The 19,759-nt window shown below is 55.4% G+C and overlaps 1 protein-coding gene across 1 annotated transcript in view; it reads right to left on the bottom strand.

Moving 5' to 3' along the window:
* Positions 1-3,463: 3,463 nt before the first annotated feature.
* Positions 3,464-19,759, bottom strand: part of VOLCADRAFT_118116 (uncharacterized protein) — a gene marked incomplete at both ends in the record, with an annotated part of 20,654 nt that continues 4,358 nt past the window's right edge. Inside the window, 14 exons of the mRNA XM_002952656.1 lie at positions 3,464-3,874; positions 4,551-4,833; positions 5,126-5,248; positions 5,401-5,673; positions 6,222-6,279; positions 6,603-6,706; positions 7,041-7,117; positions 7,741-7,881; positions 9,040-9,181; positions 9,596-9,676; positions 9,791-9,816; positions 10,103-10,205; positions 18,041-18,416; positions 18,833-19,514. Of these exons, the coding sequence (XP_002952702.1) occupies positions 3,464-3,874; positions 4,551-4,833; positions 5,126-5,248; positions 5,401-5,673; positions 6,222-6,279; positions 6,603-6,706; positions 7,041-7,117; positions 7,741-7,881; positions 9,040-9,181; positions 9,596-9,676; positions 9,791-9,816; positions 10,103-10,205; positions 18,041-18,416; positions 18,833-19,514 (2,880 nt within the window). The remainder of the gene's footprint in view (positions 3,875-4,550; positions 4,834-5,125; positions 5,249-5,400; positions 5,674-6,221; positions 6,280-6,602; positions 6,707-7,040; positions 7,118-7,740; positions 7,882-9,039; positions 9,182-9,595; positions 9,677-9,790; positions 9,817-10,102; positions 10,206-18,040; positions 18,417-18,832; positions 19,515-19,759) is intronic.

The following is a 19,759-nucleotide window of genomic DNA, read 5'->3' on the forward strand; positions in this document are numbered from 1 at the left end:
TCCTCTTTTCTCTTCTTCAAAAAAGATACGGTCTAATGGTTCTGGGTATCCTAAAATTTACCAATCATAAATCATAAATTTTTTAAAACATATTCACCTTTTATGCCTATTTGTCCCTTCTTAAAAAATATTTTACTAATAAATGAGCTTGCTACAGATATTCATAAAAAGACATTCGATATGTTCGTTTCTAAGTGCCTGCGTATCATCGTGTCTATGTGCGGCCCTTACATACCCGCCAGGTGGTTATCGTTGGCCATGTACCCCATTCTTCTGGATCCACTTGGCGGCAATAACGCCTCCACCGTGAAGGGAGGCTGGGACGCGTCTGACAGTACATTCTTCAAGTCTGCGGCTGCTTCAAGCGTCACCAGGGCATTGTGCAGCCCGAGTGGAAGTGGTTTACATACGGGGTGGAAAAGTGCGCCGAGCGCGGTCCGCAACGGTCAAAACTTTCTACCAACAGATGTGTTAATACTTAAACTGTATTCGAAACGTATAGAGATGGCCATACCGAAACCGGTAGCAGCAGCGCCCATGTCCAGCCACATCACATTTCCGTCTGGTCTGGGTAGACACTACTGCAATAAGCGGTTTTAAGGTCCTGGGTTCAATTCCTGGGGAGACCCCAGGATTAGACGGGAGCGCGAGATTATGCCTAGCTGCTGAGATGTGGAGTTGGGGTCACAGTTGATGGACCAGATTCGCACGCTGGATTGGTGGCGATTGTCGAACCCTCCGTCTCTTCGGATGTTCGGGTGAATGGATGAGGAGGGGTCCCTGAAGGCTGGATCCGCCGCCTTGGACTTACAATTCGTATGGCGAAGACAGTGTGGTAGTGGTGGATGGTGCTATAAGGTGATAAATCGTAGAACTGACAATGTGATAAAGCGGCCCAGAAGCCTCCCACTCTGTAACATTACAAATTACATTACAATAGCCCACTTCACGTCTATGTGTGGGATGCGCCAGAAAGAATCAGACCAAATATCTTAGTAGTATTCATGTGGAACATAAGGCGGGAACTTTTGAGTTCTATGCGGAGGCTCTGATGTGACCAAAGGGGTGCTAATCCACACGTGGTCAGTATGGTGCCGACTCGCTCGTTCCTCTGGTCACGTGGATGTTTGAGCTAGATGTTGACGCATCTAGATAAGTAATGTGTAAAACTTTTGTCACTTCGATATGCGAGAAAACTGGCAGGAGTCTGAGCCTGCCGCCTAATAACTCGTTTTTCGTTTCACTTGCCACATTCGCAGCAACGGACCAGAGATGCAGCGTAAGACATAAAATGGCAGACAAGTTATATGAATCTAAGATATTTAAGCAGCCCCTCGCACAAATGTGTCCGGTCGTACTTCGCGAATAAACAGTTCGTACATCGTCCCAAAAGAATTTTCTTTCGAATTTTGCCGTGCGGATGCGCGCGTGCGATTCGCAAAATGCGCCTGTACAAGTGTATATAAATTTTCTTGGCGGAAAAGGACCAGGTGCGCCAGCGCGTTGCGCAGGTGGGCATGTTGGCCATAGCCGCACGCGGCATGCAGGCTGGACTATTGCGTGGATGCTTTGCAGTAACTAAAAGCAACGTCGTAGCTTGCAACTCTGGGCTCGTGAAACTGCCGCGGAAGATGAAGCGCTGGCGAAGAGGCAGTTGTATGCAGCACCTTGTTCAGAGTAAAGTCAAATTACAAAGTTGCGCAAAGTATAACATACATAAACTTAATTAAACATAAGAACAGATAAGACGTTTAGAGCCTTGTCGGTGACATGGACGCCGCTGTTGGCTTGGAACAGCTATTTGCTGTGCATAGGGAGGTGCCCGCGTTAGCCGTGTTGCAACAGCTCAGGATGGATTTCAGCCAGCAACAGCCTCAAGAGCTGCTGCACAACCACCGGGAATGTCTTCAGTTGGGCACGTGTAGTTTTGGTCGGCGGGGTCGAGCAACGTTCTGTAACATCGCCAACATATCCGGTACGCGGTGGCAGGCTTGCCGAGCACGAAATGAAGGGGGGGTCGCATCTCACCATTCAACTAAGCATGCATGTGCTCGGTTGAATGCTCGGTAGCGTGCGAGTTTACCCCTATCAGGATGTTTGTTTGCATATCCCTCCAAGCGAGAGGGCTTGCACCTATGCTGATGTTCGTTCCAAGAAATGAACTGAGGACTGATGCTACGGTGAAAGATTTGCACGTAAATTCGCCCGTGCAATAAAACGCCCTGTAACTCGCTTACGCTAATCTCACATTCCAATATGCCACTGCACTTTCCTCTCCAGCCTGGCCACATTATCTTCCTCGCAAACGTACTTGGGCACCTTACAATCCAACACCATACGTGCTTTAGAAACGCGGGCAGCTGCTTCACAAGGACCCCCCTATTTGCAGATACCGATGTGCTTACGAATTGGCAAGGGGTCATTTTGGCAACAACAATTATAAGCATGACTAAACGACAACGACCGCTAACGGTCATGCTGCTTAGATTTGAGGCGCTCTCTGGCAAACTGGGAACTCGTAGAAGGCACAGCCCAGGTACAGCAGGTTAAGGGCTTTTTACGTTTCTTAATGAAAGGCATAATCTGCAAAGCTTGCATCGCTGGTTGCCAGAAGGACGACGTCTCTCAGTAACCGCCTTCCCCGTAACGCTCTCTTCTGCTTTCCTTTCATTCCTCTCTGGAGCCAGGTGTCCCTTCCAGCATCAATCAACAGCACGCCTTTTTATTTTTCTTAAGGCGTGCTGTTGATTGATGCTGGTATGCGGTATGCTTATGAGCCTAATCCTAGCCTCCAGCAAGAGCGCATGTGGGCATGCAGCATGTGGGCATACCAAGCGCCGTGCTGATTTTTTCTAGATTGGCAACGGTAGTTAGGAAAGACCCGATCGGGCTGCGGCGAACAGACGGAAAAAAAGAAAACAAATAAAAGAAAGCCACTGGACCCCCCCCCGATCCAGTCCCAGCCCAACCAACCAACCACCCCTCTCACACCTTCTTCCCATAAATGTCTCCCACGTACCTCCCCTCCTCACCCACGTACCTCCCCTCTTCACCCACGTACCTCCCCTCCTCACCCACGTACCTCCCCTCCTCACCCACGTACCTCCCCTCCTCACCCACGTACCTCCCCTCCTCACCCACGTACCTCCCCTCCTCACCCACGTACCTCCCCTCCTCACCCACGTACCTCCCCTCCTCACCCACGTACCTCCCCTCTTCACCCACGTACCTCCCCTCCTCACCCACGTACCTCCCCTCCTCACCCACGTACCTCCCCTCCTCACCCACGTACCTCCCCTCCTCACCCACGTACCTCCCCTCCTCACCCACGCAACACCGCGTACCATACAGCTCCGTGTCTCTCCTTCCTCTTCCCCGCATTACCGGCTGCCCCCAGTCCAAACTCCTCTCCCCTCTCCCCCATCCCCCTCCAGTCCGTCTAGCCCAATGCCCCCATCGGCATTCAGTCCCGGGGAGTCATCACCAGCCGCAACTTGGACAGCTTCGTCACCACAGCCACCCTGGTTAGACGGGCGGTGTGCTCGGCGAGGAGCTGCTGCAGATGCTGCTGCTGCTGCTGGGGGCGGGTTTTGGGGGAGCTGCCACACCCGCCATTTCCACCCTCGTCAAACTCAGCCGCAGCTGCTTCCGCCCCCTCGTCCAGGACGTCCGTCTCCCACCCGCCCTCCTCCCCGCCCTCCTCCTCCTCCTCCATCCCCTCCATCTTCGCCGCCTCCGTCCCCAGGGTCTGCGAGGGAGAGGGCGACTGCAGCGGCAGCTCCGGCCGCTCCAGGCCCATATCCCCGTGGAGGGCAACTCGGTAGCGACTGAGCAGCAACGCCAAGACGGCACGAACCACTACCAGGCCGAAGTTCTGGAGATCGGCATGTTCGTGTGTGTTTGGATGTGGATGAGTGTGTTTGCGGGGTGGGGTGGAGGAAGAGGGGGAAGAGGGGGGGAATTTAATTTAGTGCGGGTTTGGAAGGTTATTGTTTGGTGATCAGTATCAGTGTCTGATGGAATTGGGTTGCAGTTTCGTTACGAGGGGTGGAATCCGTGCCCGGTTAGTTGGCCGTTTTGTTCGTTGTTTGTTTGTTTGTTTGTTTTGGTGAAGTGGTGTACTCTGGCGTACTGTTGCTGTCCAGCCAGCAGGGGACTGAGCCCCCGCTTTGGGATGTCATGGGTTGTAATGCGGGGAGTTGGCTGGCCCCGCTGTACGGAAAGGAGGTCCAAGGGGAAGGTAGCCCCCGGGCACTGTGTATGTGTGTGTTGGGGGGGGAGTGGAGGGGGGAAATCACATGCGAGACAATGGGAAGTGAACTGCGGAGGCGGGGAAAGGGGAGATCTCGCTCCCCCGGGTTCAACCCCCCAGCTCCAAGCGGACGATGCCAAGGGCCTTAAAAACCACACAAGCATACACACACGCATACCGCACCCCACATACATACATACCTCACCCGACATACATACATACATACATACATACATACCTTACCCGACATACATACATACGTGCACACATACATACATACACACATACATACACACACCTGGCCCACGCAATTCTTGGGTCCATCCGCAAAGGGCAAAAAGCGCCGAGGGGCGCCGGAAGCCCCCGGCCCCCCTTGAACGGCAGAGACTCCTCCACCACCCGCGGCCTGGGGGTCCCCCGTCTGCTGCTGCTGCTGCCGCTGCTGCTGCTGGCTGCCCCTTGGTCGCGTGTTAGTACGGCTGGTAGTGGTGGCGGTAGTAACGGTAACGGTATTGGTATTGGCTGTGGCACTCTCCCCCCGCGCAAATGCGCAACGGGGGTCCTCCAACCAGCGTTCCATTCTGAATGCCAGCATCGACCAGAGGTGGGCGAGGGTGAGGGTGAAAGGGAGGGGAGGGGAGGGGAGGGTGAAGGGGAGGGGAGGGGAGGGGGAGGAGTGCGAAGGGGGGGCTGTGGTGGTAATGCACAACCCCAAAAGCAAACTGCGGAGGGGGATGGGGAGGCGCACTGGAGGGCGGGGAGCCTGGGGGGACGAGGGAGTCGGAGGAGGAGAGCCGTCCAATTCAATAGTCCGCTCCCAAGCAGCCCAAGGAATCGGGACCCAGTACGGCTTGTACGGGGTACGGCACCAACCTGAACGCCTCCGGCTCGTCCCAGTTTGCGTCCGACATGTGTATGCCGTACACCAGCGGCCACAGCACCACGCCGGGGGGCAGTGTGAAGGGCCCCACAGCGACGGGGCGATCGGGGCTCACCCTGTACGGATGGGGTGGGGGGTCGTGCACGCGCGTGTGCGTACGTGTGTTGTGCAGTACAGCATCTGCGGGGAGTGTGGGCGTTTGTGTTGTTAGTGTCCGTCCCAGGCCCCCCTCCTCTCCCCCCTTCCCCCCACATACACATACACACACCTCTCCGCCGCCACCGCCGTAGTGGGGTACAGCCGCATTGCCTCGTTGACGAAGGCAGTTAGGTACGGCAACTTGACAAGGTCCTCAGGACTGGGGCATACCGTTGGGTCCAACCGAAACTGCCGTATCCCGGGTCGGGGACTGCCGCCGGCAGCGGCACCCCCTTCTTCACCCTCCCCCTGTACAACCACCGCGCCGTTACCAAACACACACGCTTGCTGCAGCTCGTCCGCCACCTTCTGCTGCTGATCGGGGTGAAGTGCGGCCGCGTAGCTGCAGAAACGTGTGTGTTTGTATGTGTATTTGTTTTCGGGGCCAGGGCATTTACGTGGAGAGAGGATGGCCGGGAGGAGGGGAGAGGAGGGAAAAGAAGGGGGGTGGGGTGGGCAGTGGGGTTTGAGGGGGAGGGGTTTAAGGAGGGATGGGGCGAACAGGGAAAAAAATAAATCAGAAATTGCAGCTATATTAAAAGTAGGAATAAATGGCGCAGTAGCAGATTAACCAAAACAAACCGAAACACCTGACGACATCAACGCCCGCTTTAGGAACCCAACGCGACTGATCCCGAGACCATGGGCACGATGTCAAATCGAGCCCCTCCTCTTCCCTCCTCTCCCCTCCTCCTTCTCCCCCCCCAACCCCCCCAACCCCCCAAGCTAGCTAGCCGAAACCCTTCCCACCCACTCCCGCACAACTCCTTTGAAAAAGAGATTGCCGTATTAGCCTGCCGTACCTGCCCCCGGCGAGGGGGAGAAGAGACCTCACCAAAACCCAGGCCCCTGACCAAAACCCAAAACCCAAGCCCCTCCCCCCTCACTCACAGGCACCAACCCACGGTTGAAGCGGTGGTGTCGAACCCTGCCGTGGTGTACATACCCACTGTACGGCATGACGAAGGAGGGGGAAAGGGGATTCGGGGGTTTGGCGGGGCATGTGCGAAAGAAACGAAACGCCGAGATTTGAATTTATGTCGGTGTGCGTGTGTATGTGTGTATGTGCACGGACACACACATTTAAATCGTGCCCACCCGCTTCACCCTCCTCTTACACGCCAGCTCCACTCACCCCTTTCCCATCCCTTCCCCTCCCATTCCCCCCCCCTTTCCCCTCCCCTCCCCCCCCTTTCCCCTCACCCTCCCCCCCCCTTCCCCTCACCCTCCCCCCCCCTCACCCTCCCCCCCGTCCCACCCCCTTCCCCTCACCCTCGGGATGTAGCTGTGTAGGGGTGAGGCGGGCGCCGGTGATGTGGTGGCGAAGTCGGTGAAGACACGCCCACAGCAGTGTGTTGTCTGAGGGGGGGTCGGGCCTGGGGGCTCCGGGGCAGGAGGGGTGGTGGAGTGAGTGGAGCTGGGTGTAAGAGGAGCGTGAAGCGGGTGGGCGCGACTTAATGTGTTTTTTGAATGTGTGTCTCCGCGTTCATGTGGGGGGTTGTGTGTTTTGGAAAGGAGGGGAAAAGGGCGGGTCATCGTAACCGAGGCTCCGGGCCAGCGGCCATCCAAACTCTTAAAACCCTAATCCTTACCCCCGCAGTCCCTCCCTCCCGTAACCCCCCCTTCTTCACAAACCCCTTCCCCCCCGCCGCCTCCAAGACCTGGTACAGACCTCTCCCCCTCCTTCCCCCCCACCTCTGGCCCCCCCACCTGTCCAGTAGTCTAGCAGCAGTGGCGGTGTGGAAAGCCCTAACCTCCCGTACTGCCGCACGGCACTCAGACACATGCTGGGGTGAAATGAATGGGGGCGGGTGGGGGTGGGGGTGGGGATGGGAGGGGCCCCAAGAGAAAGATATACACACAACTCTAATCCAAAAGTCATCCCCCAACCGCCGTACGGGAAGAAAACTAATCTCGCCTACATGTGCTCGTAACCTTCCTCAAACCCACATACACATACATACATACATACATACATACATACATACATACATACATACATACATACATACATACATACATACATACATACTAGGTTAGGCACTACTGGTAAGGCACGACCATTGCCCCCGGGAGATCCCGGGATCGAGACCTGTAAGAGTCGAAGTACCTTCCGGTGGTGGAAGGTAAAGTGACCCTAGCTGATGGACGGTGGTGACCACGCGAGCCGACCAGGAATGGCTGTCGACCCGGCAGATTCCGTTGGATGCCGGTGGTGGGTGCGGAACCTGAGCGATCCACCCAGTAGTTGACTAGGGCGACTAGGTGAGGGTGCCCCGAAATACCGGGGAAGGCAGGGTTTCGCAGGGTAGCTGCCACGGGCGAAGATACACCCCCCTGTTTCACACATCATACATGCATACATACATACATACATACATACATACACACACAATAACACCCCGTCTACCTTGGACAGCAGCGGTGCAAGCGGTGTACGGTACCATAAGGCCCACAACGGATCAACGATCTGACGGTTGGCTTCCGCCATCAGCAACAGAATGCGTGGGACGAGCAAATCAAAGCCGGGGAGAGCGCGCGCGTCAGGAACCTGCAGCCGTGGGGGCCCCCCCCGAGCCGCGGGGGGAGACCGCCCCAATGGGCCCAAGGGGTGGGGGGTTGGGGGGTTGGGGGGGGGAAACCACGTGGAGGGTAACGAAGGAGGACGACGAAGCAAAGATCAAATAAACCGACGTCCAAAGCTGCAAACCCCCGGGGAACAGGGGGAAGGGGGGGTATACATGCAAACTTCTGTATCAAAAAAGCCGCCGCCACACCACCAGGCCTTTTTTCCGTTCCGTGGTGGTAGGCAGAATGCGCTTCAGGGTTTTGTGGTTTACTGGTGGGGATGGTAGTTTAGGTGGTGTCGGGACTCAGTACACCTGAAAACCATGATAACCATGATAACAATCTAAGAACAAGTGATCGGATCAAGTGAAATTACACTGGACAATGTCTGTGTATTGTTTGTTACATGTTTACACTACATATGTATCCGCCTGCCGGCTCCTCGGGTGTTTGAGGAGTGTTGAATTGGGAGGTGGCCCCCCATCTTATGGACGGTGTAGGACGTGATAATATCAACTTGCGAGCTGACCAGGAACTAAGTTGAGGCGCCGTTGATCCGCCAGGTTTGGTTGGATGCTGGTGGTGAGTTGCTGAACCCAACGATTACGTTTTGAAGTCGGATGGGTTGAACGGATTAGGGTGGGAAACCACTCTCGCAGGGGAGAGCAGGGAACTGCCTCCAAGGGAAAGGGGGCTGCTGGTGAAGCTATACCACCCTGTAACAACATATGTAAACAATTACACATAAAACAATACAGGATAAGTTAAGTAAGCCCAAATGTGTATTTGTGCGTGTGTGCGTGTGTGTGCGTGTGCGTGTGTGTGTATGTATGTATGTGTGCGTGTGTGTGTATGTATGTATGTGTGTGTGCGTGCATGTGTGTGTATGTATGTCCTTTCCCTACGGCGACAGGGCAGCCGGAAACCCACGACACGTATCAGCACCACGTGATGCGCTCGACACATGACTTGTTCGGGACGGGGGGGGGGGGGGAGAGGGGGAAAGACGAACCACAAACGAGTGAAGCTGCTGCCAGGGCAAGACCCCGGGGTGGTGGTGGTGGTGGTGGGGGAAATAATCAACACAGGCACACGCGCGTCACATACACATACACGTCGGCACGCAACCTCACTCACTCACCTCGAACAGCCCCTCCAGGGTGGCTCGCAACATCATCCTCTGCAGGTACGGCTCCGCATCTACGTAACCCGCATCGAGCTGATCGAGTTCCAGGGATTCCAACAGCTCGCCTGAAGCGCTCAGTACACCGCCAAAGTAACGCCTGCGGGGTATTGCCCCCCCACCCCCACCCCCCATCCAGGTAAGAAATACGTGGCTGTGTTTTCATGGTCTGAGCCGCGAGAAGGAAAAGGAGAGATACGTGCCCCTGTGTACGTGTGTATGTATGTATGTATGTATGTGTGTGCAATTAAATCAGTTGCCGTTCAGGTCCATTACGGGGACATAAAACACCCAAACCTGGCAACAGAGGCACCAACATACAGAAGAACTGCAAATATAAATGCCGCAAAGGCTTTCCGTACATAGAGCCATGCAATACTTCCGTACATACACCATCACCCGCCCGGCCCCTCATCCCTTTTTGACTTTTCGCCCGCCCCCTCCCTCTCGGCCTTAAGCCCCCTCCCCGTGCCCCATGTGAACTCCCGCACCAGTTCGGAAACCTGCACCTCACCTAACATTAGCCATGGAGAAGGCAGGGGCTGTAGCTTTCCGTACATTCCGCCAATGGGCCTCATCCCGCGTGCCGAACATGCTGTGGGTTATCAGGACGGGCAGAGGGGCGGGTGGGGGGGAGGGGCTCCACCTCCACTTCCACAATCGATACATACATACACACAAACCTTTCACGCGCCCCCTCGCCACCCACCTGATCTTCCCCGGGCCACCCAGCACCTACAGGCGGGTACGATGTAGTGCCGTACGGTATGTAACCCGGTGCCGTACGTCGGCGCCGGGGGGAAACAACAGGGGACGGGTGTAGAGGCGGCGTGGAGGGAAAAGGGAGGGGTGCATTCGCTGAGATCGAGCTAAGGTAGCGGACGGTTAGGAATATAGTCGATCACACACGTACAACTTGCCTCCAAATAAAACAGTTTTTCCGAATGACTTTACCCGACATATTTCCGAGAACAGATCGCCAAAAACCCCTCACCCCACCCCACCCCACCCGACCCCTTACCTCATCTACGAGGGTGTAGTTGTGTGTACGGCCCGGTACAACTGCTAGGACCTGGGCCGCGGCTGCAGGATCGGTGATGACGACCGTCCATTGGGTCAGAATGCTGTTTTGGCCGGGGATCAGGGTGGAGGGGTTAAGGGGTCGCGGAGGGACATGTGGGTTTTTCACGGGTGCGGTGGGCGTGAAGCCGTGGAAGGTGAGATCGGCTGTTAGGCTTGTTTCACCTCTTCGCGGGGCTGGGGGTTTCTGGATATCGGGAGCGAGAGAGGAGTAAACATTGTCGCTTACCGCCGGTGGACCTACCGCAGCCGAAAGATTTTACCATACTTTCGAGTCCATGCCAGGATCACCCGATGATAGTCGGGGCGCAGCAAAAATTTGACATGACCCAGGATGGCGTCCCCGACAGGTGGTGTCGGAATCTTTCTTAAATCATAACTTGGGGCAAAATACAGGCCAATGAATTTTGTCACTGCCAAAGCGAGCGCTATGCCTAAAATATTCAGCAAGAGGACGATGGCGGGGGTCCATGCTCCAAGAGGACCGTGGGTCGAATAGTAAAACCTAAGAGTATCCCACATCTTACACCAAGCTACCGGCGCATTTGGAATGGGAGCCGGAAAAGCGTGCACAAATGAGTGAGACGAGACCGTAAACTCGTCCAAGTCTGCAGTTTGAAGGTCACATCTACGGCTGCCAGAGCCAATCGCCGATATCGGCTTGTCGTATGTTTTGGACAATGAGTATCGGTATCTTAAGGGTCTGTGTTATTATAAATCCTTTAAACCTAAGCAACGACAGGCTTAGCCGCACGGTACCAACGCGTTTCTACAATGCGTTGCGGTAAAAGAGGAGTCATACGTGATACAGGACTTATTAACTGACAACTCAAACGGAGGGAAAGTTGCAATTCGAGTATGCAAGCTCGGGAATTCAACGTGGCCCTCCGTCCGTGAATGGCCTTCCTCAGCGGGGCTCCTTCAAGACGTCCTCTATCCTTATGCACGTAGCCACATGGAAGGTCTTGCTTTGCTGGCGTTTTCGTCGGGCACTCGCGAATGATGGGCATCGAGCCATCGACGTTGCTGTCCACTGCGCTTCTCAAGTCTAATCTCTATCATTCTGCTTTAGCTATATTGCCAGTCTCTTGGATGACACACACGCGGTTCTGCTCCTGGCCCTTCCTTGGCGGGCTGGTACCATAGCTTTTTTTCGCCATCGGCAACATTTGCGCCGCCAAACGTTTCTGGCATAATAACCGACACTTGAACTCCTGTGTAATACGTGCGCTTGGCTGGTCGTTTCACGAGCCAAATTGGCGCAACCAGAGGACGCCCAGGGAGGTCACGTGCCAACGGCTACCCTACCCCAGCTATGACACCTTGCGCTGTCGACAGGCTCAAGGCCGCATTGACTACGGCTCTCTTATTGCATTATACGTTCCCTGTTATGGGGCATAGACATGAACCTCATGTCATCTTTACGGCGCAACGCAAAGTTTTCAGATCTACATTACTGTAATACTGTCACTGCCGTCCGCCACTCCCCTTCGACACGGGGTAGTGATGCTGGGGTATGCGTTTACTTGCGCGACAGCTGCTGCATCATACTTCGCGGGTGAGGAGGCCCACCCGCGATACCGAGATAGCATAAAGGAAACGCCGACTTGAAGCTTCTTTCTTCTGCCCCCGTGTCCAGAGGGTTGCAAAGATTGGGAATTGGGGGTTCGGCCTTCGGGTTACTCACACGTTGGGTTGCGATTCAGCAAGTGCGACCGATACCGGGCGACAAGCAAAATTAACATATGCCCTTTCCTAAAACACAAGGGTTCGTGAGGGTAACAAGGATCTCCCTGACAACCTGCTGGGTTGTGTACGCCCTGCTTTCTGCTGTGTAGTGGTGTCGTTGTGGGCCCCTCCGGTAACTTGTTGGCGGCGCATTTCACATTAAATAAAAAAACATGCGCTTTTATCTTTTACGCGGCTTAATCCGAGATAGCTCTGACTCTTTCAGGTGGCACGCGTCTTGGAAGCCTGCTATCCAAGTTTGTGTGTAACATAAAAACATTTTAGAGACACGACGCCCAAACAATTGTGTTATGTAAAAATTAGGACTGGGTTTTGGAAGGAGTGTCCAAAAATACAACGCCCGTAACCGTTGCAACTAAGTGCTCCTAACTAGGTTCTACTCAATTGCACCATTTGTACACGCATACATACACGCATACACACGTACATACATACATCCGCGGCGGTGCATACATGCGCACACACGCAAGCATAGGTAAGTTAATTTACGGTCTATACAATGAGACGGAAGGACGCCATTATAACACGAACACTGCAACTAACAATCAGCCTACTCCCCAGGAAGGCGGACGGAGCTTTAGCTTCATTACACTCATTTCAAATTAGATGTTACTAAATATAACTAAAGAAAATGACGTATTTGAATAATCGAACCGTGCATTAGTGCAAGGACCCAGATCGAAGCCCATCGCGCGTGTGAGTGTGGACGACCTCTCGTGGCAACCTACTGCATCATCTCATGGTGATGGCCATTTCTCAAGCTAGTTTAGGTGCATGTACGGCATGGCATGGGTATGTGCGCACGCATTGCAACTCTTTAAACAAAAACATATGAACATAATGTGTTTGTCGGTTTCCATGTAAATTTCTTTCAAAACATAATTATAAGTAGTAGAGGCGCACACACAGAGAGAGGCGCACAAAGCGAGCTATCTAGCAACCCGCAGAACTTTAGGAAACAGAGGAGAGTAGCAGCAGTATATACAAGCTGTTGTACAGCCGCGCGGGTGCTGCAGAACAGACGGCAGTGCACACAGCTGCCATCGCCGCCGCTTCTTCTCGTCGTGATGCGGGTCGCTCGTGCGGAAAGCAGCTGCTGCTAGGGAGGCGGAGGGTGGGAGGGCAGCCCACACACGCCCCGGGAAGGGGGGGGGCTGAAGATCCCTTCCCAACCTCCCTCCCCCCCCGGCAGATGCAGCGTCCCGTCTATCTCGTCCCAACCGCTCGTGTCCTCCCACTCTTAACTACCTTGCCTGTCCTCATTCAACTACCAACCGCCAACCACTTCAACCCACAATAAAACAAACGTAACCACCCGTCATCAATGATGCAATGCTGATGACGACACATGATGACACCCCGCCTGTCCGCTCGCCACATCATGCCGACGCCACGCCATGTCACGACACACATACACACACACATACACACACACACACAACGCTAAACCCCACTTTGCACCAATCAGCCACCAAGAACGCGCCTAGCGCGAAAAAAAGATGACTGTGGCCGCGGCCTAGTGCCCCTTGCATGGCTGGCTACCGTTTGTTTGGTTCACCTAGTGAGTGTGGTTACCTAGAAGTAAATAGCGAGCCAAGAGGCAGTAGAGCAGCAGGACGCGGAGAGAGGAGAGGCATCCAACGACAACGTAACGGAGAGGAGAGGGTGCGCGCAGCCAGCCAGTCAGTCAGCCAGCCAGCCAGCTAGCCAGGACGCTCTTCCCCGCCCTCTCCCCGAGTCGTCTCAGAACGTCTGCCGGCATTCATCCGCCACGCGTTAAATCAGGATGACTCAAATCGTACGGGTAACACAGAAAGCGGTGTACGGCAAAATTGTACAACACACAAAAACACACACACAAGAGGCATCCTGGTGCTGCCGCGCTTGACTGCCCCGGGGTCGACCGAGACATCCTGACAGCGACACACACCCTCCGCCCATTACGGCTTCCTCAGCCCCGACTGACGGTTATTGTCTTCAATAGAAATAGCATCGCATCGCTAGAAGTAAGGAAAAACATGCGTATATGTATATTCGCACATACATACATACTCATCACTCGTCACTCGCGGCTCGTCTGCCTTGCCGTGCGAAATGATGCTATGCTGGCATGCCATGACGCATGGACAAACACAAATACGTACATACATACACAGACACACACACGCTCGCTCTCTCAAGCTTTGAGGGCGGGCGATTGCAGGCAGGTTCCACCACGAGTACAAGTCACTGCTGGGTCCTTCCTCCTGCGGTGTCATCGACACACGACGCAAAAGAAATGAGAAAAAACAAGCGCAACAATCGGCTTTAGATCCGTCCAACCAAAATGCGATTTCCTGAAGGCCTGTCTATGTGTCGTGTGCTGGAGGCGCCAATCCTCGGTTAGTACCAAGATCTGTCGGAGCCGCGTGCCGAGTAGCATCCTGTAGCGCGCTGTCGTCGTCCTTGTTTTGCCGCCATCCTTGCTGCCGTCATTGCTATCGTTAGCTAATGCTGCAGCTACTGCTGCTGCAACAGTTACTGCTGCTGCAACAGCTACTGCTGTTGTTGGTAATGTCTACAAAGAAGTCCGACGGCTGTCCGAGTACCTGAAGACACACCCGTGATAAGACATACATACATACATAACATACGTACGTACGTACATAAGGCACATGGAAGGACCTTTGCCTAAAGGAAAACGACGTGACCACCCAAACACACAGAGACCCAAGACGATGACAACGACGACGACGACGACGACATCGGCGTGGTGTGGAAAGAACCGCTACCGGAGGTCATCCTCCGCAAGAAAGGAGGTGGAGGAGATGGAAAGAGAAGCGTAATAAGGGAGACAGTGGCCTTCCACACGCTGGACAGATAGCTACAGGCAACTCATCAAATCTCACGCTTCCGCTCAAACGGTTCGCATAGCTGCTGTACATGCGTTTTCCTGTATGTATGTCGACCCACATGACGTCCCGACGCAATGTGTACGACGCGGATTGATATCCGTACGGCAGCTGTACACCCGCGCATGCAGCATCACGCATATGACCATATTCAACACATGCGCCGCGTCAGGGCGAGGGTTCGTTCAGCCCTGGGATATCGTGATATGATATTAGGGTTGGCCTATTATAGAAGAAAAAAACACGCACACGCACACGCACACATATGTGGCTAAACAGTATGGCCATGGATACCCCACATCTTGTACGGACTAGGCCTGTACCGCAAAAGCCGGCTGGGTGTGTGACACCCAGTTGAGCCCAGGTACGGCAAAAGGCAAATATTCTTGAAAACCAAACCATGTGCCCACTAGTCGAAAACCCACTGAAAAACAATAAAGCAGCCAACCAAAGTAAAAAAAGGATATAATAATTGGCTTGTTGATTTCTAATGATGGATTGATTAGCCGATGAGTATCTGTGGTCGTGCGCGCGCGCGCATGAAAGAGAGTGTGTGTGTGTGTGTGTGTGTGTGTGTGTGTGTGTGCGTGCGTGCGTGTGTGTGTGTGTGTGTGTGTGTGTGTGTGAGAGAGAGAGAGAGAGAGAGAGAGAGAGAGAGAGAGAGAGAGAGAGAGAGAGAGACTGCCTCTGCTAGCCTTTTCCTTCCATTTCCCCCTTCTAACCGATAACGCTCCAAGACGCATTCAACCTCAACCTCAGAATCCAAGAAGTCAATGATTCAATAAAACCCTAATCCAACAAGGACGATCCAGTCGAGCTGTCCGCCTGTGTCGGCGTATTGCCGTACGTGGGCTCCCATTGAACAGGAGAAAAATCAGTCGAAACCATTCTCATTCAGCTCCCTTTGCCATCCGGGGTGTGTTGTGACGCCGTACCATGGGGCTGCCCCCTACCGTAGCGGGCCGTCACCCTCGTCAGTGACCTTGGGAATACACCGTTTTCTGCAGCTGGCTCTGAACGCACACTTTTATGCCTCACGTCTCTTAAAAGGCCATAAAAGGTCGATACACAGTCTAGAAAGAAAGCCAAGCATTTCACCACACAGCGAGAGAGCAACGGGCACCAGCAAAAGCGCGCGCGCGCTCTCAGGTAACCCCAAGACGATCGCAGCTATTTTCTGGTACCGTACTACTACCAGCGGAAAAAACATAAAAGAGAGCCCGAAAAAGAAAAGCTCACCTCGCGTAAAACGTTTTGTGCCTTTCTCATCCACGGAAAAAGGAGCTTCAAGCCAAGCATCAGGCGGCTGCTTTAAGGGTGGGGCTTTTAAGTCAAGGCAATCTCTTTCTTCCCTCTACCACTCCACAGTCGTGCAACGGCATCATCCCTTGATGATGATGGTGATGGATAAATTGAATCATCATCTCCCAATTTCCTCGTCTCTTTTTTTGTCAAAACCTTGTCCAAAACCTTGTCCAACAGCACGCGGGCCCTGCGGCCGGGCCAGCCATCCCCCAACACCCCCAAACGACCCCCCCCAACCCCCCCAGCGCCCTTTAGTAGGCACATCACAATGAGCTTCATTCACCAACTGCTGCCGTACGGAATCCCGCCGTTGCGCCTAAAACAGGAATCCCGCCGTTGCGCCAACCAACACCTGCGGCGTCCCTGGAAGAGCGAGGGGGCCCACTCACTGCAGTGCGGTCTCCACCAACACAAGGAGCCGCGGGGCTGGAGGGAGGGTGATCAGAGTAATTGATAAAAAAACACGGAGTCCAAAAAACATTTGGACTCCGAATGAAAAGGACCCAAAACGGACCCAAAACGGAAAATGGCCTCCGTGGGAAGCCGGCCGTACCTAACGGATTTTAACAGAAAAACAACCACCACACGCGTCGTCCTTCGCTTCCTTTGTGCTTGCTCTTGCTCTTGCTTTTCGTCTTCGCAGAAAGTGAAATCCTCTTCAGCGCCGCCTCCTCACCGCTGTAATCGCCACCACCGCACTGCACCGGCGCAAAGGAGCATTTGAATAAGGCCCGCACCCCCTTCCCCCACCTCCTGCGGTCCGGGTCCCCCCATTCTCTCTCTCTCTCTCTCTCTCTCTCTCTCTCTCCCAAACACAGTTTGTTCGCGAAGATAACCGGTCCATCGAAACCTTCTTCTCCTCCTCCTCCACTTCTTCCTCATTTTATATTTGGCACGTGAGCACGACTCCGGAGATCATCCGGAGCATCAAAAGAAACACAAGGCCAGGATAACGTTGCCCCTGTGTCGGCAAGTCACACGAAACCCGCAGGCTCCACCCCAAAGAGGACAATAAAGAGGATCACGGCACAAATAATGATATAATAAAGAGTTAAGGAGAAAACCCGGAGAGAAAAGCAGGCGGGGCACGCTCTTCCCTTCCCTTCTTCACAGTCTCTTCACAGGCCGCTGCTGGAGGGAAGAGCAGCACGTCCCCCCCCCACCCCCCCAACCCCCCCCGAAAGCTTAGGAACATCCTCAGGAACTTCAAAACCCCAGAAAACATCTACGACCCCATCCGAGAAATAAACACGCATCCGACTCGTCTTCAATCTCCTTCGCAGGAAGCAGGAGGCGAGGAGGAAAGGCCTCCAGGCATATCCCCGGTGGCGACATAGGTGCCCTTCGCCACTACAGCGCCACCGCTTATTTCCTTGCCACCAAGCGTCCACCATTATCGACATCCACTTGAACATTTCTCAAGCTAACTCTACAGTTTCATCGAAAGATTGTACCACGTCGCTCGACACTACGGAGCCCGCTTTGGTATGAAGTTATTCGTGTACCGTTTGCCATCGGCATCTCCCTCATCGCGGCTCCGCGAAGATCATTAAAACACACGTGCCGTACGAGCCATGACCTCTCGTGTAGTCGGGGCCTCCCCCGCCCGCTTTCAAAATCTTCCCTGCACTCCGTGATGTGATGGTTTTGTTTAGGTGTCGTACTTCGCCACGCGATCTCGTCCAGGGCGGCCCGGAAGAAAGGCTACATACAGCCATCGCAGGTTGGCGACGGCGGGGATGGCGGCGGTGTCCAAATTGTCGTACTATTGGTGGGGGCTTCACGGTAATGGTGCTAGCGCTGGTAATGCTGTTGCCATGGCGCATGCCGTTGCTGTTGATGTTGTTGTGGAAAGAGTTGCTGGCGGCTTTGGTGATGGTGATAATGATGGAAGCACTGCTGCTGCTGCTCCTGCTGCTGCTGCGAGCACGTACGGAAAGCTGACGGCGACGTTGCCGGGGAGGCAGTACAAATGGCCGTTGCAGACGACGACATTGGCGGCGGCTGCGGCTGAAAAATGCCGCACCGTGAGCCCCCTGCCGGCTCCACCGCCGGGTCCGCCGCCGCTGGCCGTGATCGGCTTGTGACGCCGACGCTGCACTCTCCGACGGAAGCGGGGAGGGGGGCCTGTCCGTACGAAGTCCAAGGCGCCGGCGCTGACGGGGGCGGCGACGCCGCGGCGCATGGTGCACCTGCCAGACAACACATCTGGCGTGCCAGGACCGGTCTCCCAGATGACGCGTACGACGGCATTGACAATGACGATGGCATCATCCCATCCGCCGCCGTACTGGCGGCAGCGTTGATGGCCTGCGGCACTGAGCAGCGGCGTTCACCGCTGCCGCCGCCGCTGCAAGTGGTCAGTGGCATGCAGCACGGAGGGTTGCCGTACGTGTACGACATGCTTGTGCTGCCATGAGGCAGATAATGGGGATTGTGGGGGTAGTAGGGATGGTGGTTGGGTTCAGTTGGGGCACCATTTCGGGATGATGGCGGCGGCGCCGGGACCTTCTCCGTCAGTGGTGTACGGAGCCGGATATCGTCGTACAGTTGGGTCTGTGGTGGATGCGTGTGATTCCATCTGGACGAGGAATGCGCCGCACGTGCGAACGACGAAACCGAATGCTGCTGCTGCGGCGGCGGCGGCGGCGGCGGCCGCGGCGGCTCTCCCGCATGTGCCGTCGAGGTGATTTCTCCGAGCGAGAAGGAAAGAGAGCGCCGCGCACCTTGCCCTCGCGGCGGCTGCGGCGGTGACGGCAACATCAGTCCTGGCTGAGGGCCTAGCACCGGAGAACGCAAAGAAGTACTGCAATTGGGATCATACGCGCACTCCCGTACTGCCGTACACGAGCTAGGAGCTGAGCCACCCTGTCTGGGACCCTCCCAGCCACGCCGCGCCGCTGCGGCAGGATCGCAACAAGGCAGGGAGCAGTGGGACGAGGTCCAAGCTGGCGGCGACGGCGACAGCGGGGTTGGCGGTGGCGGCGGCGCCGCCGTGGCCGTCAGCGATGGATTACAGCACGGCAGAGTACATCGTGGCACCATCGGCGCCCCTGTGCCGTACGGCTTGCCGAGGGACGTGTGCGGTGATGGCGCAGATGTGTACGGTTGCGAAGGGTGAGATGACGGCGGCGGCGGCGGCGGCGGCGAGGAGACCGATGGGCTCGCAGATGCAGGAGGGGCCTGGGAGGGGTCGGAATAAGGCCCAAACGATAATGTACGGCAGCAGGCAGGGCAAGTGCATCCCAGGGGACGATTTTGAGAGATGGGAGTCCATGCCGGAAACTCATTTTTGGGGGCCGACGGCGGCGGCGGCAGCGGCGGCGGCGGCCTTCCAGCAGTCCGCTCCGGTGGTCGAACCGGTGGCCGCGCCGCAACTTGCGCCAGACCGACGCAGCACGGCTGCTGCTGTACAGTTTGAGCGCCATTCAAGTACGGTGGAGACACGTACGGCAATGATGATGGCGGCGGCAACACGCAGGCAGCGGTGGGCGTTGACCCGGTCAATCTGTCCCCCGGCGGCGGCAGCGGCGTCCCCAGGGGCGATGGCGGAGGAGCGCCGCCAGCAGACGACATGCTCGTGGCGGCGGCGGCAGCTGCGGCGGCGGCGGCAGCTGCGGCGGCGGCGCCGCTGCCGCCACCGCTGCTTCGGG

Source organism: Volvox carteri (assembly GCF_000143455.1).
Source record: "Volvox carteri f. nagariensis unplaced genomic scaffold VOLCAscaffold_31, whole genome shotgun sequence".
Classification (NCBI taxonomy): Eukaryota; Viridiplantae; Chlorophyta; class Chlorophyceae; order Chlamydomonadales; family Volvocaceae; genus Volvox; species Volvox carteri.